Genomic DNA, 19,055 nt, shown 5'->3' with positions numbered 1-19,055 from the left:
TTGCATCAAAGTAAATTGAAGAGATTTTAAAATAAATCAAATATATATATATATACACAGTAAGAAGTAGTGCAGTCCACAATTGACATGACAGACCATAGAAAAATTATACATTTGCTGATTTCCCTAAAAATATGCATCTCATTGGAAAAAGTCAGAAGTGCAAATTCAATAAATTTCAAAGTTGGTTCAGTACAATCAAACTGGAGACATAAGTATTAAATAATTTTAAAAGTCATTAAATTAATGAGACACAGTAACAAGTAATTACATAAGAATTAGGAGTTAAATTTGTAAAAGTTTTTTCCTTAAGTCCTTTTAATGTACATCACTGGCAGCAACAAAATCGTTTTCTTCACACACAAAAATGTGCTTCAGCTGAATCCTCAGTCAGGCTGCCCTGCAGAGAAGCAATTTTATGTCTAATTTGCTTTGGACCTCTGTGTTGAAATAGCTGATGAAGCTGACAATTGTTGGCAATTACAGATTTAAGGAAATAGTTAAAGCTAGGAAAACTTATGAAAAGGGTGCTGTCATTACACTCTGGATCTAGTGTATACAGATATTCATCTAGTTTTGAACAAACTACTTAGAATCTACTAATTTTTTTTTGGAGGAGAAATTTAGACTTTAAAGAAAAACTTGGGCTTGCATTCTAACTAAACCTTTCTTCTCAGAAGGTGAATGTCAAAGCTATTTTTATTTGGTTTTTGTATATGTGTTATTTGCAATTTTATTTATGACAATAGTTCAGTTTAACTAAGAATCTGATGAAAATAAAAATATATTCCTACTAAAAGGAATACTATGACAGCTTATTTGAAGCCTATTGATTTTAAAGTGACCAGTCACAAAAATAAACATTTCTATACTGCCTGATGAATAGTGATCTTGAAGTTTTAACCAAACAGAAAATGAGAAGGAATTTAATTTTTTTATCAGCAGCACAATTGCCCAGAGCTGCTATAAGAAGGATGGATATGGACTACAAGGAAAAATAAGTGCATGCCTGAATGAACATGAATTCATCAATTCATTCATGAACAATTATTCATCAATGTGGCAGAATAACCTCCAAACTGCATGGTATAAACTATCTATTTATATTTTCATCCTAACTGCAAAATGTTCAGTAGGCTTACATAGACTTAGTCTAATTCTAGCTTGTTTCAAGTACATCAAATGAATGTTGTGCTGAGAATAAACTGTGTTAGTATAATCCACTACAGAAAATAGTCTGTGAAAATGAAAACAAAAATCTTAGGAACAAAACCTCCAGCCTAAACAGATCAATTGAAGTTTTAATTCTATGACTTTTGTGCTATTTGTCCCTTAAACTCATAGAGCTAGGGAATGTTAAACTGAAGTGGAACTTTAGTAAATTCTTGATAAGAACATACAATGAATACAGAATTTTATCTATCAAGAATAAATATTAAACACAGCTGTTTAGACAAACAATATATTTACCTATTACAGTTTCACTAGTAGCAGAAATTATGCATTGCACTGAAGGGTTAACAATTGCTCAATATCAACATGTAGACTAAGTAATGCAATTTCTATACAACAACAGAATGTCATTCTGTTGTTTCTAGAAACATACTAGAAGCTTCTTTGCTCAGGAAGTAGTATTAGATTCTGTGAAAGGCTTCATTGGTTTTCACTGAAAATATGCAACAGTCTTCATTGGGGTTTATATTTCATTACATTAATCTAAAACTTTTAAAAACCCTCACTCTATATATACGCATACACAACAGATAGACAAGAAAGCAAACACAGCTGCATGTACCCATAAAATTATTGATCCTACAGAAGCTCCAGCTTCCAAAATTGTCAGCAGTAGAACATTTCCTGGAAAAATAACTTTAGCACAGTTACACCATTTACTCTAAAAATAAAAAACTAAAAAAAACAAACCAAAAAAAAAAAAAAACCCACACCACCAAGCAAAAAAAATCACCACAAAGTTTTCATGCTGTCTATTAAACCGTATTAGTTATTGTAAATGACTTCTGGAAGGCTGTCAAAGTCCCCAGTGTGCTTTTCATTTGCCTGCAGTCCTCCCCAGCTGCTTCCACACTCTGCTGTCAGTGCTGGAGCATTTCCACACAGGAGGCTGCACCAGCACAGCTTGTACTGCCTTACAGCACCTGATCTCTTCCTTACTTTTCCAATGAGCTCCAAAATTAAAATACTGTAATCAGACTGGTGTGGCTTAAATTGAGACTTCAGACATTCTCTTTAAGGCTACACAAGAACATATTCTATTCACTCTGAGGGTCTAAAAGGTCAGCTGGAACCTCAGCTCAGGTTTTGGCAGCCCCCTGTGCTGACAGTCAGCTGGACTTGGCAAGAGCAGGAGGGAATTTTGTGTCCATCAGTCTTCTCCTATGGATAATTTCTCCCAGGTTCCACTCTTTGATGGATGCAGAAGCCAGAAGAAAGGAAGAGCTGAAGAAAATTCATATACTTTGATTTCTAAATGTGGAAGGATAGGGTGGGTGAAAATTTACCTACAAATTAACAGGAATTTTGGCTAAACTACTTGCACTGCATTTCACAAGTCAACCTATACTTCTGCTCAGTAGACAAACAAACTCTATATTTAGAAAATATTTTGTAAAAAACTAGTTTTCCATGAAAATGCTATTTGCATTACTTAGAACAATCACGTTATTTTGGTGTGCTTAAACTCATATTTCATATATAAGAAAGAATGGAAGGAAATCTTACCTGGACACTGGATAAAAGACCACTCATAATTTTTTTCTTTTGGGCAAAGAGTAGCATCAAGCACCATTTCATTGGAGTGGACACTGACAGGCTTCATTGGGCCTCTGGAGGAGCCTTCCAAGCACTGTCCTTTGCCAGTGTTACTGGGATCGTTGCACCATCCACACCCTGGCTGCTCCAAACACTGCCCACACGTCCTCAGCCCAGAGCAGTTTTGAGCTTTAGTACATGGAATACAGTATTAATGTAGTCGTTTTTAAATAAGATGCTTGGATTTCACAACAGAAAATGGAGAATTAATTTTTCCTTGTGCAAATTAAAAAAACAAAAAAAATCAGTAATACTAGTAAGACTATCAGTTTTCATTAAAAGTTGTGCATCCTTAAAGATCACAAAACATGCAGCAGGTGTTTGCTATGCTACAATAAAACTTCAAATCAACAAAGAAAATTCAGCAGAACAAGAATATTGCACATCTTCATTAGATACAGAAGAAAATATATATTCTTTCCTTCTTAGTACTATATAATGCCTTTATTACTAATTTTACTGAGATAGACAGCCCTTCCAAAGAGAAAACTAGAATTCAATACAAGGTTAATAAACCAAGAGTGATAATATTTATAAATTAAAAAAAAAAAAACACAGGCTCATTCAAATTCAAACCAAAAATTATTTTGGGCAAAAAGTACCCCTGGATGGCTCCTGAGTATTTACCTACAAATACGACTTAGTCTTCTTACATAAAGCTTTTGAAACAAGCTAGCAAACCACACATCTCAAGCAACAAGTCAACCCATGAAATTAACTAGATCTTCAGGCTCTCATCAATTAATCAGGTTTCATTTTTATAATTGCCTTCTAAAATCCAAATATCCCTTTACATCTTTTATACTCTATTCTTTAAAATTATTAAGCGGTCTTCCTCATATTTCAAATCTGTTTAGAATCAAATAAAAATCCTATTCTGAAGTTACTGTCATTTTTTATTAATAAGAAATTAAGAACACAATTAAACTTCCCAACATTCTTTAAGCTTTTTCTGATACATGTTCGTTTTTTAGTTACTGCTGTAACACAGGATCAAATTAACATCAGAACCATTCAACCATTGATCACTATGGGTCCCTGTCTCTCCTCACATTAACTTTACAGGCTTTCAAAATTAAATTTTAAAAGCACACATGAAGGTAAGATTCTGCTGTGAAGCCAGAATTCTCCAAGTTTGTTTTTTTTTAAAAAAGAAAGTAATTTAAAGATTCCCAGAGTTCTTTTGAAGAACACTCAAATGGCTTCTACATGAGGGTAACCCCTCAATTTGGCTGCAGCCAGAACACTGGATCCAAATAATGTTCAGTTACCTGGGCTACTCTGGTCCACAAAAGGAATACTAAGCAGAACGATTTCATTGCTAACTAAATTAACTGAGAGCAGAATAAAGCTAGCTTCTCTGACTTCAGCAACTATTAAAATTGTTTATAAGTAATGAAAGTGTAAGAAGAAAAAATACTGCACAGTCTGAAGATACCTGCAGATATCAGAAAAACAGGCAGTAAAGAGTCTGAGTGAATCTCAAAACGATTTTAACAGCACAGAAAGCTGAAGCAAGAGCTCTTCAATAGCCTTGGAAGAATCCAAATAGGAGGAAACGTTTCAAGTTTCCCAAATATAGAAAATAGCAGGGATGGGGAAAGGCCAACTGTTGTTGAAAACTGTCAAACGTGAAAAATCAGTTTTAAACCATCAGAGCTGAAGCTGAATGATACAGATTTCGGCTTTTGAATACATTAGAAGATCAGCAGAAAAATAAAGACTATCATTCTACACTGGCTGGCTTGCCCTTTCAGAGATCACTCTAAACAATCCAAACAAATCTCATGCTGCTATTTATACTCATGCTGCTATTTATAAAGCCCTGAAATATCAACTGCACTATCTTTACAGAGACTAAAACAGAACCAAAAGTGAAAATCCTCAGCTATTATCTGTAGTGGCATTCAGCTGAAAAACTAAAGAGAGCTGAGAAGCAATTGTTGATGGAAGAAGGGGATAGTCAAGCAGCAATTTTGTTTTCTTTGAAATTCTAGAGGTGGTCCAGGATTGTTCAACTGTCAGCTATTCAATCAAAAGTCATAATGGATGGAAGATGTAGGGAAGAGTGGAAATCCAAGTTTCTGGCAAGTAGGCATTAAAATGACAATATGTCACCAATAAAACAGCATTCTTTATTTTTAATTTCAAGTTGTGAAAATAAATGTGAAGTTCTCAGATGTTTTTTATATATATTTTAAATCATACATGCTTGTCTGATTTTTTTTCTATCAGAGCAAAACATCCAAAAGCTCAGAAATCAGTCATTCAAAACAAAAATAGAATTTTAAAAACAAGGAGGATTTTTTAAAGGTATAGTTCCAGTCTGTTCTTCAAGTAGAAATACTATCCCTTGATAAGGGAATCCACTTAATAATTCATTACTTCAGCAGCAATAATGATATATTTACCTAATAAAATTTTCAAGTAATTTTAGACTAACATTACATCTGAACTATGCTTCACTTGAACATTCATTTTCATGTATAAATGCAAAATATCTGACGATATAAAACTCTGGGAAAACTGCTTACAGCCACAGAATCTTGCTTTTTCTAATTTGTTGAATAGAAAATACATTTTCATACAAAATTGCCTTTACATAATTTTGAACTGGTATATAGCAAATCCCTTTTGCCTTATTTAATATAAGCTTTTACAGACCTGACAAAAATGACAATCAAATTAAAAACAATTTCTTATGCTCCCCAAACAAATTGAATCAGCGTGATGTGCAAACACTACACACAAAGAGAAAAACTGAACTGAAAGTTCAGGCTGACATAATATCTGCTAGTTCAAAAACATAAGCATCATTTATGTGGTATTCTGTCAGTTTTATCTCCAGATTTGCAATGTATTTAAATTCTGCCACAGCTCGCTATCAATATTTTATAAGTTAAAAAATTGATTCCTATACAGGAGAGGAAGAAAAGAAAGTTCTGTGAATGGTTACAAGATAAAAACCTTTCTCTAACTACAGAATTACTATTCCAAACCTATTGACAAGAGATTAAATGTTCCTATTACCTGTTACACTGAACCTGAATCTAGATACCTGAAATCTACTAATTTAACCAAAAATTTTACCAGAACAGCTCAACATGGTCCTGGTTCATTACATTCAATGATTATTAAGGATGAAGAAGGAACCTCAATTAGAGAAATATGGGCTCTTGGCCAGTTTTCCTATGCCTTATTTCCCTTTAATCCAGATATGTAATGGCCTTGGACATACAGCTATTTTTGTCTCCTAAGATTAGAATATATCTATGGTTCCCTTTACAGACACATCAAGAACTTGTTTTACTTAGTATTTTCATGAGGCTTAGGTGAAAGCAAGGGGAAAGCCTTTTGTGATCTTCAGGTTTTTTTCTTTAATTTGTATCCATAACTTATCAAATGGAATTATGATCTAATTATGATGCTGAAAGCATGTTGCTTGTTGTTGTCAATATCATTAATCCTGTCACAAAATACAAAAAAAAAAAAAATAAAACATATTCCAAAGCCTTTGATATCAAAAGACCTTTATGGAGAGAAAGGAAATCAGAAGTAACCAGAAAAACTCTCAGAGTAGAGCAATAAGGAAGATTCCAAAGGTACACTTCAGATATCCCGAAAAATTCTAAGAACCAGTCTTCTGAATGACGGTGACTGAGGAATTATTCTAAATAAACCTCAAGTAAGACAAGAATCTAAGGCACCAGGCAGTTCACTCCAGCATCTGCATCAATTATGGCACCAATAAACCCTGGAATGTGGAACTGCACAGGCTTACTCTGGTCACTCCCAGCTTGGGAAGGAGCAGCTGTGCCTGATACACTGCAATGGACTTGGAGGAGATTGCTCATTCTCCTGAAGAGACACTGCATCAAGCTCTGATGAAATGTGCTTCCAAAGGGAACATCCAGGAGTAACTTGGCTCCTTGACCAAGTAAGAAATCACTTGCTTCTTGTTCCCAAAGGATGAAATGGGCAACCTTGAATATTAATGCAGTCTGACCCAGTTTGATCATGCAGGACAGAAGTTTTCTGTACCTCCTATACCTGCCTGATGGCCTAATAGAATTCTTTCTACTTCATAGAGAGGATGAACAATCTGCAAGAGTTAATTATTAGGGATCAAGTGCTAATAATCCCCATCTGCAAGGGAGAGGAAACTAAGGAAGACCAAGATAATTTGTTTTGCATTTATGTTACAATATTCTCAAGACAACTACGATCCTTTCTAAAACTTTGTTTTATCTTTGCATGTTAGAAATATGGCATAGCCTGAATCTGAAAAAAATGAATCAGAACATTTAAACCTTTAAAAATTCAGCACACTTCTTAATAACTTCATATTGTGTAAGTCTAAGTTCTACTTATTGGTTATCTAATTTTAACAGCATCTTGTTCCATCTCATGGATGTTGTTTGTCACACTAACTCTGGTCATACGAACAGTCATGATCATTTTTCTTTATCTGAAAGGAATAAATACTTTTCATAGTTTCAAAAGGCTAAATATATTTCATCATAAAAGAATTTCCAGCATTTTATCTGTATCTAAGAAATGCACACACAGCACTGACTTCTCACATTAGTAGCTACAGAAGGTCATTCACTTGAAAATCTTTTTATCTCTAGAGAATGTGCTGAATCCCTCCAGCTCTTTTGAGTGAAAAACCAATCTAACAATAAATTTAGTAAGATGAACATTCACTAAGATACTTACGGGAGCAGGTGGCAGTTTGCCACTCCAGACACTGTCCATATGGGAAGGAGATGATGTAGGCATTGGAGTCCACGCATCGTTTGGTGCTGCTGCACCACATGCATTCCATGCCATTGCTTGTGCAGTTGGAACAGGTTGTCCTCAGGGAGCAGGGCTTTTTGCAGGGCCTGGCATTCTGGTTGGGACTGACTGGAAAAGGATCACAAATATTTTATCATTTTGAACACAAGTTCAATTTTCTTTTTTTTTCACCACTTGTTCCATTAGGAAAATCAGTGTTGAAGCAGTGGATTCCGTAACTAGCTATAAATATTTTGGTCCAAATTTATGTTTCTGTACATAAATACAACCATATTTTACAAAATTTAATATGCAAAACTGAGCATGACATACAACAGCTACAGAGTTCATTTTAGTGGATGTTAACTTGAACAGTCAAGTGACTTTATACACAAACAGAATGTATGTCTGAAAGACAGAAACCAGAATTTTAGATTTGTCCATCTTTTACAACTTTAAGATATTCACTAATGTTCAGCAAGATTCAGAAAGAACACATCAGCATTGCTGAATATCTCTGCATGTGGTTTCCACTACTGTTACCATTGACTCTTACTGATTTAGAGGAAAATGTAACGGTGTAATGGTGTAATGCAAAATAAGACACATGAACTAATTCTCAAATAAATATTTGCTGCTTTAGGAATATTAAAAGATCACAATATTTCCAAAAAACTTTTTTTTTTTGTAATTATTTAATCCAAATTGTCCCCAAATTCCTCTTAGGCAAAGGAAATCCCACAGAGCTTGTTATTCAGCACAGCATCAGTTCCTGGGAGAAAGAGGTTCCTTACCAACGGGTTTTTCACACACAAGGCCATCTGCCATGGCAGTGCAGGGATTTGCCTTCAGCCCTGCCACCTCAGCTCTCTCCAGGTAGGCACAGAAGCCAGAGTCGTTGGGCTCTCCAGGGAGCCACTGCAGGGTGGTGTTTGTGAACGGGGACATGTCATCCCAGCCCCAGTAGGAGATGTTGATCTTGCGCAAACCCACCCAGGGGGAAATTTTCTATGGATGAAAATGAAGCAAATGGAAGAGAATCACTTAAAATGCTTTTTGTCTTGATAAAACATTTCAAAAAAATAGCTAAACAGCAACAACTTCACATTTTCAAAATTTACCGTGTTTTTATCTCACTTTATTATCTCTTCAGTCATTGTCCACACAGTTTTTATCCTAATTGTTCTATCTCGTTGAACATCCCCAAAGACCCCAACAAAAACTCCACTCCCTATATGCTTCTGTTCTACTAAAAACCTGCATTCTGTTCAAAGACAATTCTGATTTCTACTATTGGTCATAATGAAATTGTTTGGGTTTTTTCCCAGTGGCTACAGTACAATTAATAATTGCTAGGCCACTGTGGATAATGAAATACACACAAGTTAACAGCAATTCAGAGAAATCAAATTTCAGGAAAAAGTAGGATCAATATTCCATCCTCTAAAGTCCACATTGCTGATACTGATCAACTTTAGGCAACTCAGAGACAGAGATAAAAGTGGCACCATTTACATTTCCAGTGGTGTTAAATACACATTGAATATAGTTTCATTATTGATTTGCAAGTTATAAGATACAGTCTAGGAAAAACTAAAAGACACATTTTTAAAACATATTTAGGATGCATCAGTGAAACTACATAACAAAATCTACTCATTTTTATAATTTCATCTTTACACAATTACCAAGTGAAAGGCAGACCTTAAGGAAAAAAGGCATTTACTTCTTCCAGGATAAATCTACATGTATTACTTGCAACCATTGGTGTAAAAATCTCAAGACACCCAAAACAAACACATTTCCACATGTAATCTCTGTGCAGACAGTTTTCATTAAGCCCAGTTTAAACACACAGAAGAGAGATACAGAGAGACAACTGGGCTGTGACAGGTACATGATGGCAGGTGGATGCCAGAATACCAAACCCAGCTGCCTGCCCAGGCAGAGGATACACATTGTCAGCTCCAAAGCAGAAATATTGATCTGATTGTAAATTAGGCTCACAACTGATTTAATTTACAAGGTACGTAAAGGTAATTTACAAGGTAAGTAAAACACTATAATACATCTAAAGGGAACCTGCCACTGCTAAAGAGCTATGTATTCCACAAGTGAACCAAGAGTTACTGCCATTCTCTATCACTGATCTTTCACCTTTGATCTCACATTTGCTCTGGCAACTCAGGTTTAACCATTCATGGCTGAAGAGAAAATCTTTCAGTATTCTTTAATTCTACATACAATCAGAGCATTCCTTCTTTTTTCCCCATCTTGTTAAAGCAAATTGAAATGTGAAGGATTATTAATTTAGTTTCAAAAATGCCAGTGGTATTTTATTAAATTACATGTATTAAAAATACCTTTTAAAAGAATCAGTAGGTAGAGTCAGTATTCCTGACTGCCCAAATATGTACTCCCTATGCTGTCTTCTGCTTCTGTACTCACAGTTAAGATCATGAGCAAACAAAAATTGCTTTACCTATTAACACCTAGGGCCACAAGAACAATCTTAAATAAACCAGAAAATGACTAAGAAATGTTCAATTCCATAAGCAGTGATGTGTTCTGAGAGACTCTTGAACAGCAACAAGAACATTCAGCAAAATTACCACTGTCCACTTTGTGTCTTACTTCTGAATTTACTTCCTAACTCCATTGCTACCCCAGGTGACCAGCTCTGCAGGTGTCTGTGAGGACTCACATGTCCTGGACACCAGAAAGAACATGATGCAAGCAGTAAAAATGGAACTTGGGCATCTGGAAAATGGTAGATAAGACATCTGTTGTCTTATTTGTGCTTTAGTTGCCTAGATTCCTCTTTTTGTATGTGTTCCACATACCAGCTGCCTGTACAGGCTGAGTGTGCACACCAAGCACATATAAAATAATGTCAGGGGCTTAGGCAGGATAAATTGCTGACAAACACACACATAAAGCAGCCCTACATGCCTGCTTTGGGATTGAAGGATTCCAGCCAAGAGAATTTTTAACATATTACTGACCGTTTCAATTGTGCTGCCAAATAATTTGGCCTCAGCAACAGTATATAAAAAAACAGGGATCATATTCCAGCTTTGGTGAAAAAATATGTGAGCCAATAATGAAAACTGACAGTGCAGCAGTGATATTTGGAAATAAGTTCTTCCATTTGAGTAGGAGACTATCTTGGAACCCCTTTAATGATGACAAAGTCCCAGGGAGACTCATGAAAGCCAAAGCAGTCACAGGAGATAAAAGCAGCATCTCTGAAACAAAAGACTTCCAGCAAAGGCAACACATATCCCAGACATAATCACTCTTAATAGCTGGACTATCTGGACAGCTTACAGTCATGATTGTCAGGCATCTCAAATTCCATATGTACCATCTCTGGCTCTCTGCTAGGATAAACCATCAAAGTACAGACCCAAACACTGATGAGCACGTTATCAAACACACACCATGGAAGCTGTGACCTTGCAGGCCCACCCAGGCCATGCTGTTAGGATGCCAAGCACAGATCATCCAAGTAAGGCCTCTCAGATGTTCCAATGATGTGCTTAACATGCATATTCAATTATGTGGCATCAATTCCATCATGTGGTGGGCCACAGGTGAAGACTGCTGGCAATAGCAGAGAGTGTGTGAATATCAAAGTTTATCACCAAAAATGATTGCTGCTGCACTGCATGGAAGCCAACAGGACAAATCAAATCACAAGAGCATTCAGGAAGTTCTGTATGAGATACCTGCAGCTACCAGGGTTCTGTGACTATCAAACTAATTTCTTAAAAATAAATCTAGTATAAATCATCTCTCAAACTGATGAAAGGTTTAGTCAGAATAGCTGGGAATCTCAAAGTACTTGAAGCAACCAAGGAACTTCAAATGTGTTGACTGAAAATGCCAATCCAGTTTCTTCTTCAGGCTTAAGAAATAATGAGAGTTGAACATCCTTCACTTGAACTCTATGTTCTTTTTCATTTAATGCAAAATGAATGTAGAAAACTGATTCCTTTACTTTGAATAGCTTGCCAAAGATGCTTCAGAAGAGGATCAGACAGGAAGGAAATAAGACTGCCAGTTCTCTGGAATCAGAACTTGCTGATGCAAGATTCCAGCTCCCAGGCCTCTTGAAAAATGTTCTTTACCAAATCAGAATAGTGAAAAATACAGTGCAAATCAATTCATTTATTGGAAGTTCAGGTAATCTTTACTCAACTTATAAGTGGGAAGAACATTACTCCTCAGAAAGTTCTGTAGACTTTTTCTTTCTTTCTATATATGCAGATCTATAAAAACTCCCTTGATATGTCATATATAATTCATTTTAAAACAACATCAACAACAACTCAACAAGCTCACACAGGAACATTCTAGCTATTTTCCAGAAACCAAAGCCCATCTTAGAAACTTTGTATTTGTGCTTGAAATACAGCTAGTCACAGTTTACCTGTTTTCACAGAACCATCTTCTATAACATTGAAAACAAGTTGCCAAAAAACCTTTTTAAATGAGACATCAAATGTGAGAATTATTAAACTCTGAGAAAAATTCCTGGGCAAGGCTTTATTTTCATCTGACAAAGGAACAAAATTGCAATCATACAATGCATACCAGTAGAACAACACTCTGTAACTTCATCTACAGCTATTAAGCTGAAGATAAGGCCACCTTTTGGCCGTAACAGGAATCTATAAAAAACTGATTACTAATAATTTAAAAAATATGTCCTTCTCTTATTCTAAATCAGACAATTTTAATTTGTTTTTAAACAGTAATATGGAATTATGTTAGAAAGGCATATTGTGTAACCTTAACTAGAAAGCTGATAATTCATGTTAAATCCACTGTTTACTCAGAGAATTTAAATCAGATTCAGTTGCTTTGAGATCTAAAGTGGTGAAAGGGATCATTTCTACTGATTATACATTTTTTCCGGTACTACTGCTGAATCAGCACTAAACTAATGAGGGCTGAATAATTTGCAGATGAGTGAAGTGAGCAAGACTACCTTTACTGAATAGCCAACTACCACTGAGGCTCAAATATCTCCCCTGTTTCTTAATTATGCAAATTTCAGAGGAAGTATATATCTCTTTCAAAATTTTTTCTCCATTTTTATTTAAATTCCTTCTATTTTGGATCTCAAATTGTCCTGAAAGTGTATCACACACTAATGTCTCATTTTCTATTGCATGCACCACAATACCTTATAAACAAAATTCAACAAAACCCTCAGGAATTGTTTGAACTCTTTGATTTGTTGCTCAAGGATGAAATATACAATTAAACTTTGAAAATATTGTGGCCTCTCAGTGCCCATATTTCCACAACATTCACAATTTGGAGAAAGGCTTGCAGATAATTTGTCTCTTTTCTGCACCATTATGAACAAAAAAAAAAAAACTACTTCCTGAAAAAGCAACTCCATGAAGAGAAACAATGCGTTCTATGCAGGGTTTTCCATTCCTTAACTGCATCAATTCTGACTGTGCCAGATACCAGTACATTCCATGTTTTGTAAATATTTACTCAGTGGCTGACACATTTTGAGCAGTGGAAGCAAGATTTATGAGTTTCAACTGTTTCTGGATCTATTAGACACATACAATGCAACCTGGATGCAATTAATAGTAGGAGTCATGTGTTAGGTCATGAGAAGACCTAATTCTCCTATTCTTATTAAAAACTTTTCTGCAGTCTAGTTGGTTAGAAAAAACATAAAATCCAGCAAACTGAAAAAAACTAGAACTTCCCCAGTTTCTACAGAGATTACAGCTAGTATTTCAGTGGGACTTTGGTTTCTTCTTGTAATTTCTTCTTTATAGGGGACAATTTTTAGGGGGAAATTTGCATTCTCAGGCATCCAAAGTGAGTCAAGCTCCCCTAATCCTGAATGCAGGAAGACAGTTAAACCAGAGGTGATCTAATGGACAGTCACTGCTACAACTTTAAAATGGAGACAAAGTAAAATAATTTATTAGAATTCTAAAACCACAATAGGGAAGTGGGACTGGTAGAAACTGTTCTAAAGGGAGTAATTCAGAAACCAAGAGTAGATGTCAACTTCACCACAATCACACACATTATAAAACCACAGAAACACAGGGCCCTCAGAGAATACTTGGAGCTAACAAGGAATAACATTGCTATGCAAAGCTCACTAATTAACTACAACCTGCACTCAAGTGTAATTTATAAAAAAGATGCTTAGCCTTGTGAACAGTGAGTCAAAGGAAAAGTTGCAAACAGTTTATATAATGAAAGGCTTTGTGTAAAACTGTTCTTTGTGCTTACTACACCAAAACTAAATCTTCTCAGAATTTATCGCATGCTAACAAGAAAATTATTATTTTTAGTTAAATCCCACAGTTGCAAGCAAATTCCCAAGAGAGCTAATTGCACTTTTAAATGAATATACAACATTTGAATATTAGCAGGAACAGTAAATTAACCTCATATTGCTGTTTAATCTATTTTTCAGAGAAATTCAAATCTTCCCTTTCATAATATTTTGCTTACTAGGTCAATAACAGCACGTAAGAAAAAAATATTAAGTGTCATTTTTCTTTAGTGTGGGAATCTGCAGCCTATCCATTGTGTTTAGTTTGGCATTGTCTGACAGAATTTATTTTTCATGAACAATGCAAAGTAAACTTTAAAATGCTGGTGGTACTTTTAGAATACGTTTGCAAATCCAACAGTGTTCTGAGTTCATACCACACAGATCTTCGTTTTGTCCCTTTCTTTATTACCAAATGAACCTTCTCCTTATCCTTTAAAAGGAGGCAACTTATTGATTTCCAGTTTAGGACTAGGATTAGGAGAAATTATTTATACACATGAGGTCTGGAGAGGGTACAGAGACAATGGTAGCCCCCTCCCTCGGCATCTTCCTAACACATCAATGTATTATTCTAAACATGATAAAGACATTGTCCTAAATTTGTTCCAGAAGAGGGACTTTGTGTATTAGGAAACAATCTATAAAATCACAAGATGCTTCTATTAACAATAAAGAATGCTGGAGTCCTTCCAGATTGCAGATTTACTGATACTATTTGACAGTTTGTAAAATACACATCTACCTAAATTTCTTTCCTTTTCTCAGCATAAGCATACCAAATTACAAGGAGATAAAGTCAGAATCATATTCTTATTTCCAAATGCTGCTCTGACACATTCATCGATCCTGAAAAGTTTTTTTTTTGTTTTCAGGTGAAACTGAAACCTTCTTTTCTTTCCCAGGCTAAAGATGTTAAAGCCTCCAACATTTAACCACCCAGATGTGGAGTTGCGTTATGTATATGTTTTATTATCCCTGTATTATGTATTGGTTTATTCCTTTGTACCCCCATGTACAACTTGGTTTATCCCCAGTTTTCCCGCCTTGTCCTCCCTTCCCGCCTTCCCAGTATCTATCCATCACCCTGAAAGAGGCATTTTACCCCCCCCCCGGGTGCCTTGTCTATCACTCGGTGCTCCTTCCCATCCATCCAGAAGCTTCTACTCAGGGCACCGGGTGATTGGGTGAGGACCTGGGGCTCCCCCCATATCCTTCCCCCATTGGACCCCACCATATCCCCCCATCCCGGAGCCACCCCCTATCCCTATCCCCATTGGTCGTTGGATACCCCTCCCTTACAGTTTATAAGCCAGTGCAAGCACCTTGTGCTTGTTCCTGTTGGCTGGCATCGTTCTAGGACATTTGGCCCCGTTGGGCTACAATAAACTCAGACTTAGCCCCCAGCAGGATCCGCTCTTCATTTACCACCGCGAGGCTTGCTAGCGCTGCTCGGGACCCACAAAGGCACTCTCCAAACCCCAGCTGGGAGCGGCGGAGGGTGCCTCCATCGCCCGCCCTCGCCCCAGGATGAGAGCTAGCCGGGGCTGAGACAAAGGGAACCGGGGCGGGAGCGCGGCAGATAATAGAGATTAAAACCATGGTGTTCACCTTACAGCAGCTCTGACTCCATTTGTGAACTCCCCACCAGCACCTGTTACAGAAAAAAGCCATCTAAAATGAAATCTCACTCTTTATATCATTATGATTGCAGTTTGAGAGGGAAAGACAGGCAAAAGAAGATCAAAAAGTTTCAGAGAGCCTCTGTCACACCTGATAACACATTTAGGATGTATTGCTCTGAGTAAATGCAGCTGGACAGACAGATATGAATGAAAAAATATTTTCTTTTCTAAGTGCCACTGAAAACACCTGGATAATTCATGGCAGAATTTCATTAGAGGTTCTTTCTGACAGCTAAATGATTGTTTAATCCAAGATAGATTTTTTTTTTTTTAAAAGTGAATACATTTGTCTACAATTGTTTAAACTGTATTTGAGGTATCTCAAATTTACATCACCACATTGGCTCAGGATGTACTTAATTTAAATAGAGATATGCTCAGCAGGATGTCACCTTGCAGAAGTTCTAGGCTCTGAAATGTATGAAAAATTTTAATAGTAAAAAAGCTATTTCTCATCTACACCTTAAGGCAGACAGGCAAAATCAGTCATATCAATAATCTATCACACATTATTAGATTTGAAGTCATTCTGTGCAGTATTTTAATAGGTATCAGGCGAAAGGAAAACAAAAAGGAAAAAAGGTGGTAAAATAAATAACTATAGTAATCATGTTGCCAACATAATTTTGTTGTTGTTTTTATTTCAATTACATTTTTAACATTAAGTCATCAAAGAGTGGACAGACAAAATGTGTTTCAGGGTTGCAGTAAATACAATATCAGGGAAGAACTTCTGGCATGGAATGATTTCTCCCCTTCATTAGCGAAATAGAAAAATAGTGTCTTTCTAGTAAAATATATATTCTCTGTCCAGTCCCTATATTTACTTGGGGGAAAAAAAAAATCACAAAAACCTCAAGTACATAACCTATGTTTGAATCTGCATTTTGCAGTGGAATGCTAAAAAGGATAATAGAATATTTTTGTCCACAATATATGTCCCTAACCTCCTGCTCTCAGACTCAGTAATAACAGAAAAGCAATCCTTAACTGCTATTTCCTTTGAATGATCTCAATTCCTCTACAGGAAAACAACTTCATCAATGAAATATTAGTTTGATATAAGCTTTAATTATTATCCACAATTATCTTTCGTTTTCCTGTAACTGTAAAATCCTAAACTACTTAAAACTTTGAGGATTTTATAGAGACAAAGTGCTGCATGTTCTAGAAAACTAAGTACACACTCCCAATAATGTCCCCTGGTAAGAACAACCGATTTGCTTGTAAAAATCAGAATAATATTCTGCTAAGACACCCCATCTGAGTGTACACTGCTGGGTTTCATATTTCTAAGCATTCTTACATTTCACATACTTTAACCAGTGATGTTTAAACAGAGCAGTAAGTATTTGAATATTTAATTGCCAAAAATTGAACCAGATCACTCAGAGACAAGTAATTTCACTTCCCTTCTTTTGTCCCACAGTTCAAAAAAAGAACATGGATCACTTTTCTAGGAATATTCAGGTGGCAGCTTGCTCTATTTGCCAGAGGCATGGAAGAGTTTTCAGCTCTCTCTCCCCTCCACCATTATTAGAGAAAGCTAATTAGCTCCAGCTAATTCCAGTGCTGCTGTGCAGGGAATTGCTACATATTTTACACACTAGGACAGCTTCTCTGTCACCCTTTGATCCCACAAACCAGTTACAAAGGAAACTGCCTTTTCTGGAGAAGTTACATCTGTACCAGTACATGGGGTTATGCACTATCCCTATTGCTGGAACCTGCCTTTGCCCGTGTTGAATTTCAGGATGAACTCTATCCCAGCTGAAAGCAGGACACAAAATCAGTGTTCCAGCCATTCTCTTGAGCAAATGCTCTCTTCCAAGTAAACAAAAACTTTTAGCATTTAAATCTAGTAAGGGGAAACCTTGGGAGCTGCTGTGTGATTTGTTTTAAATCTTAAGGGTTTTTTTTAAACCTTAATATGCTACACGTGACTTATACCAGTCTTTAGCACCATTTAGCACATTTCTTTGAAGGCATAAACTTTCCTCTCTTTGGATAAAACCCTAGAAGAGATTTCTCAAAGCCAATTTGTTTCACATAAGCACCAACTACAGTTCCTCAAGTTACCTGAAGTGTATACTTCTGTATTTCATCCAGAACAAATTCCACTTCTTTTGAGGTTGTTAATGAGGCAAGATTCCCACTCAAATTGTAGCAATACAGTTTGGCATTGTCGTAGCTTTCCCGACTGGAATTTATGTGGAGGCAGGCATCTCCAATGTGATTCCATCTTTCTCCACACAGGTGAGCTGGTGCAAAAAGCATATGATTAAAGCTGATTTTAAAAAAACTTTTGAAAAAACACAAGGGAGTCTGAATTTTATCTTCCTGAGATCATAAATCAAAATGCATCCCCACTCAATTTCCCTTCTCATATCACATAAATTCTGAAATAACAAGTATCATCACACAGAATACTGTATTGTTACAGAAAGCAGCTTCTAAGATCTTAAAAAATAATTAGAATATATATGCCAAGTTTCAGCATAATATTTTTATGCCACTATTTCTTCCTGCTATTCAGAATTGAGCACAACTAAATATTAAGATTACATACATAAGTAATAGTTTTAACAACTCCTTTTATTTATGTAAATTTCAAAATCTGATAATTGTCCTAGAAATAAGAAATCACAATTTTATATTATCCTTGTTTTATCATACCTTTGCATTTATATTTGCCTAAATACCAATGCAATCCAAATGATTGAAAATTTAGATAACATCTCAGAAAATATTTCTCTTCAACATTTTACAGCATTACTCAGACACAGGTAACTATTAAAAGATAAGTAAGAGCAACAGTTATAGTCAATCTACAAAGATGACATAAATACAGTTTTGAACTGCAGAGAATAAGTTAGGTCATTTAATGAATCATCTCTGTAAAAAAAGTATTCATTAACTTCATCTGGACATAAAGATCAAATGGGAAAGGTTCTGACATCTAACTCCATGTATGCAGTTATGAATACAAAATAAATACTATTTAAGAATGTTAACAGTCACCTTCTGAGATTATTTCGTATTAGCATTACTGCTTTCATAGTAATACCAACATTAGACAATCAAGAAACTAAATCTTGGGCCCTATCTGCCCAGGAAAATTGAAATATAATTGAATTATAACTTTTAATGTAAAACCCCAGCTAGCAGAGGTAACAATGTCAGTGTCCATGGATGGGTAAAAGCCCTGGAATGGCCGTTCAGCTCTGCACTCAGAGCTCATCTCTGGCCTGTACCCACCAGGCATCATTACACCTTCATTAATGCCATTACCTGCCCTACCTCGATCAAAGGTAGCACTGACAGCCCAGTCAGGGCTGCAATCACACCTGGGTTCACCTGGACAGGCCCAGCCAGCCAAGAGGAGAGAGCACGAATAAAACAAACCCATGTCTGCTCATGAGCAAGCAGACTCT

At 36.0% G+C, this 19,055-nt stretch overlaps 1 protein-coding gene across 3 annotated transcripts in view; it reads right to left on the bottom strand.

Annotated features, from left to right (window-relative positions):
* ATRNL1 (attractin like 1) overlaps window positions 1–19,055 on the bottom strand; it is a 431,352-nt gene that overhangs the window by 318,014 nt on the left and 94,283 nt on the right. For all 3 annotated transcript variants that reach the window (XM_021537269.3, XM_021537270.3, XM_021537271.3), the window contains exons 15-18: window positions 17,701–17,882; window positions 8,403–8,616; window positions 7,549–7,737; window positions 2,740–2,958 (exon numbers count right to left, since the gene is read on the bottom strand). In XM_021537269.3, the coding sequence (XP_021392944.1) occupies window positions 2,740–2,958; window positions 7,549–7,737; window positions 8,403–8,616; window positions 17,701–17,882 (804 nt within the window). The remainder of the gene's footprint in view (window positions 1–2,739; window positions 2,959–7,548; window positions 7,738–8,402; window positions 8,617–17,700; window positions 17,883–19,055) is intronic.

This window comes from Lonchura striata, chromosome 7 (genome assembly GCF_046129695.1).
Source record: "Lonchura striata isolate bLonStr1 chromosome 7, bLonStr1.mat, whole genome shotgun sequence".
Taxonomy (NCBI): Eukaryota; Metazoa; Chordata; class Aves; order Passeriformes; family Estrildidae; genus Lonchura; species Lonchura striata.
The sequence above is the reverse complement of the archived record's forward strand: the minus strand, read 5'-3'. Positions and strand labels throughout refer to the sequence as shown.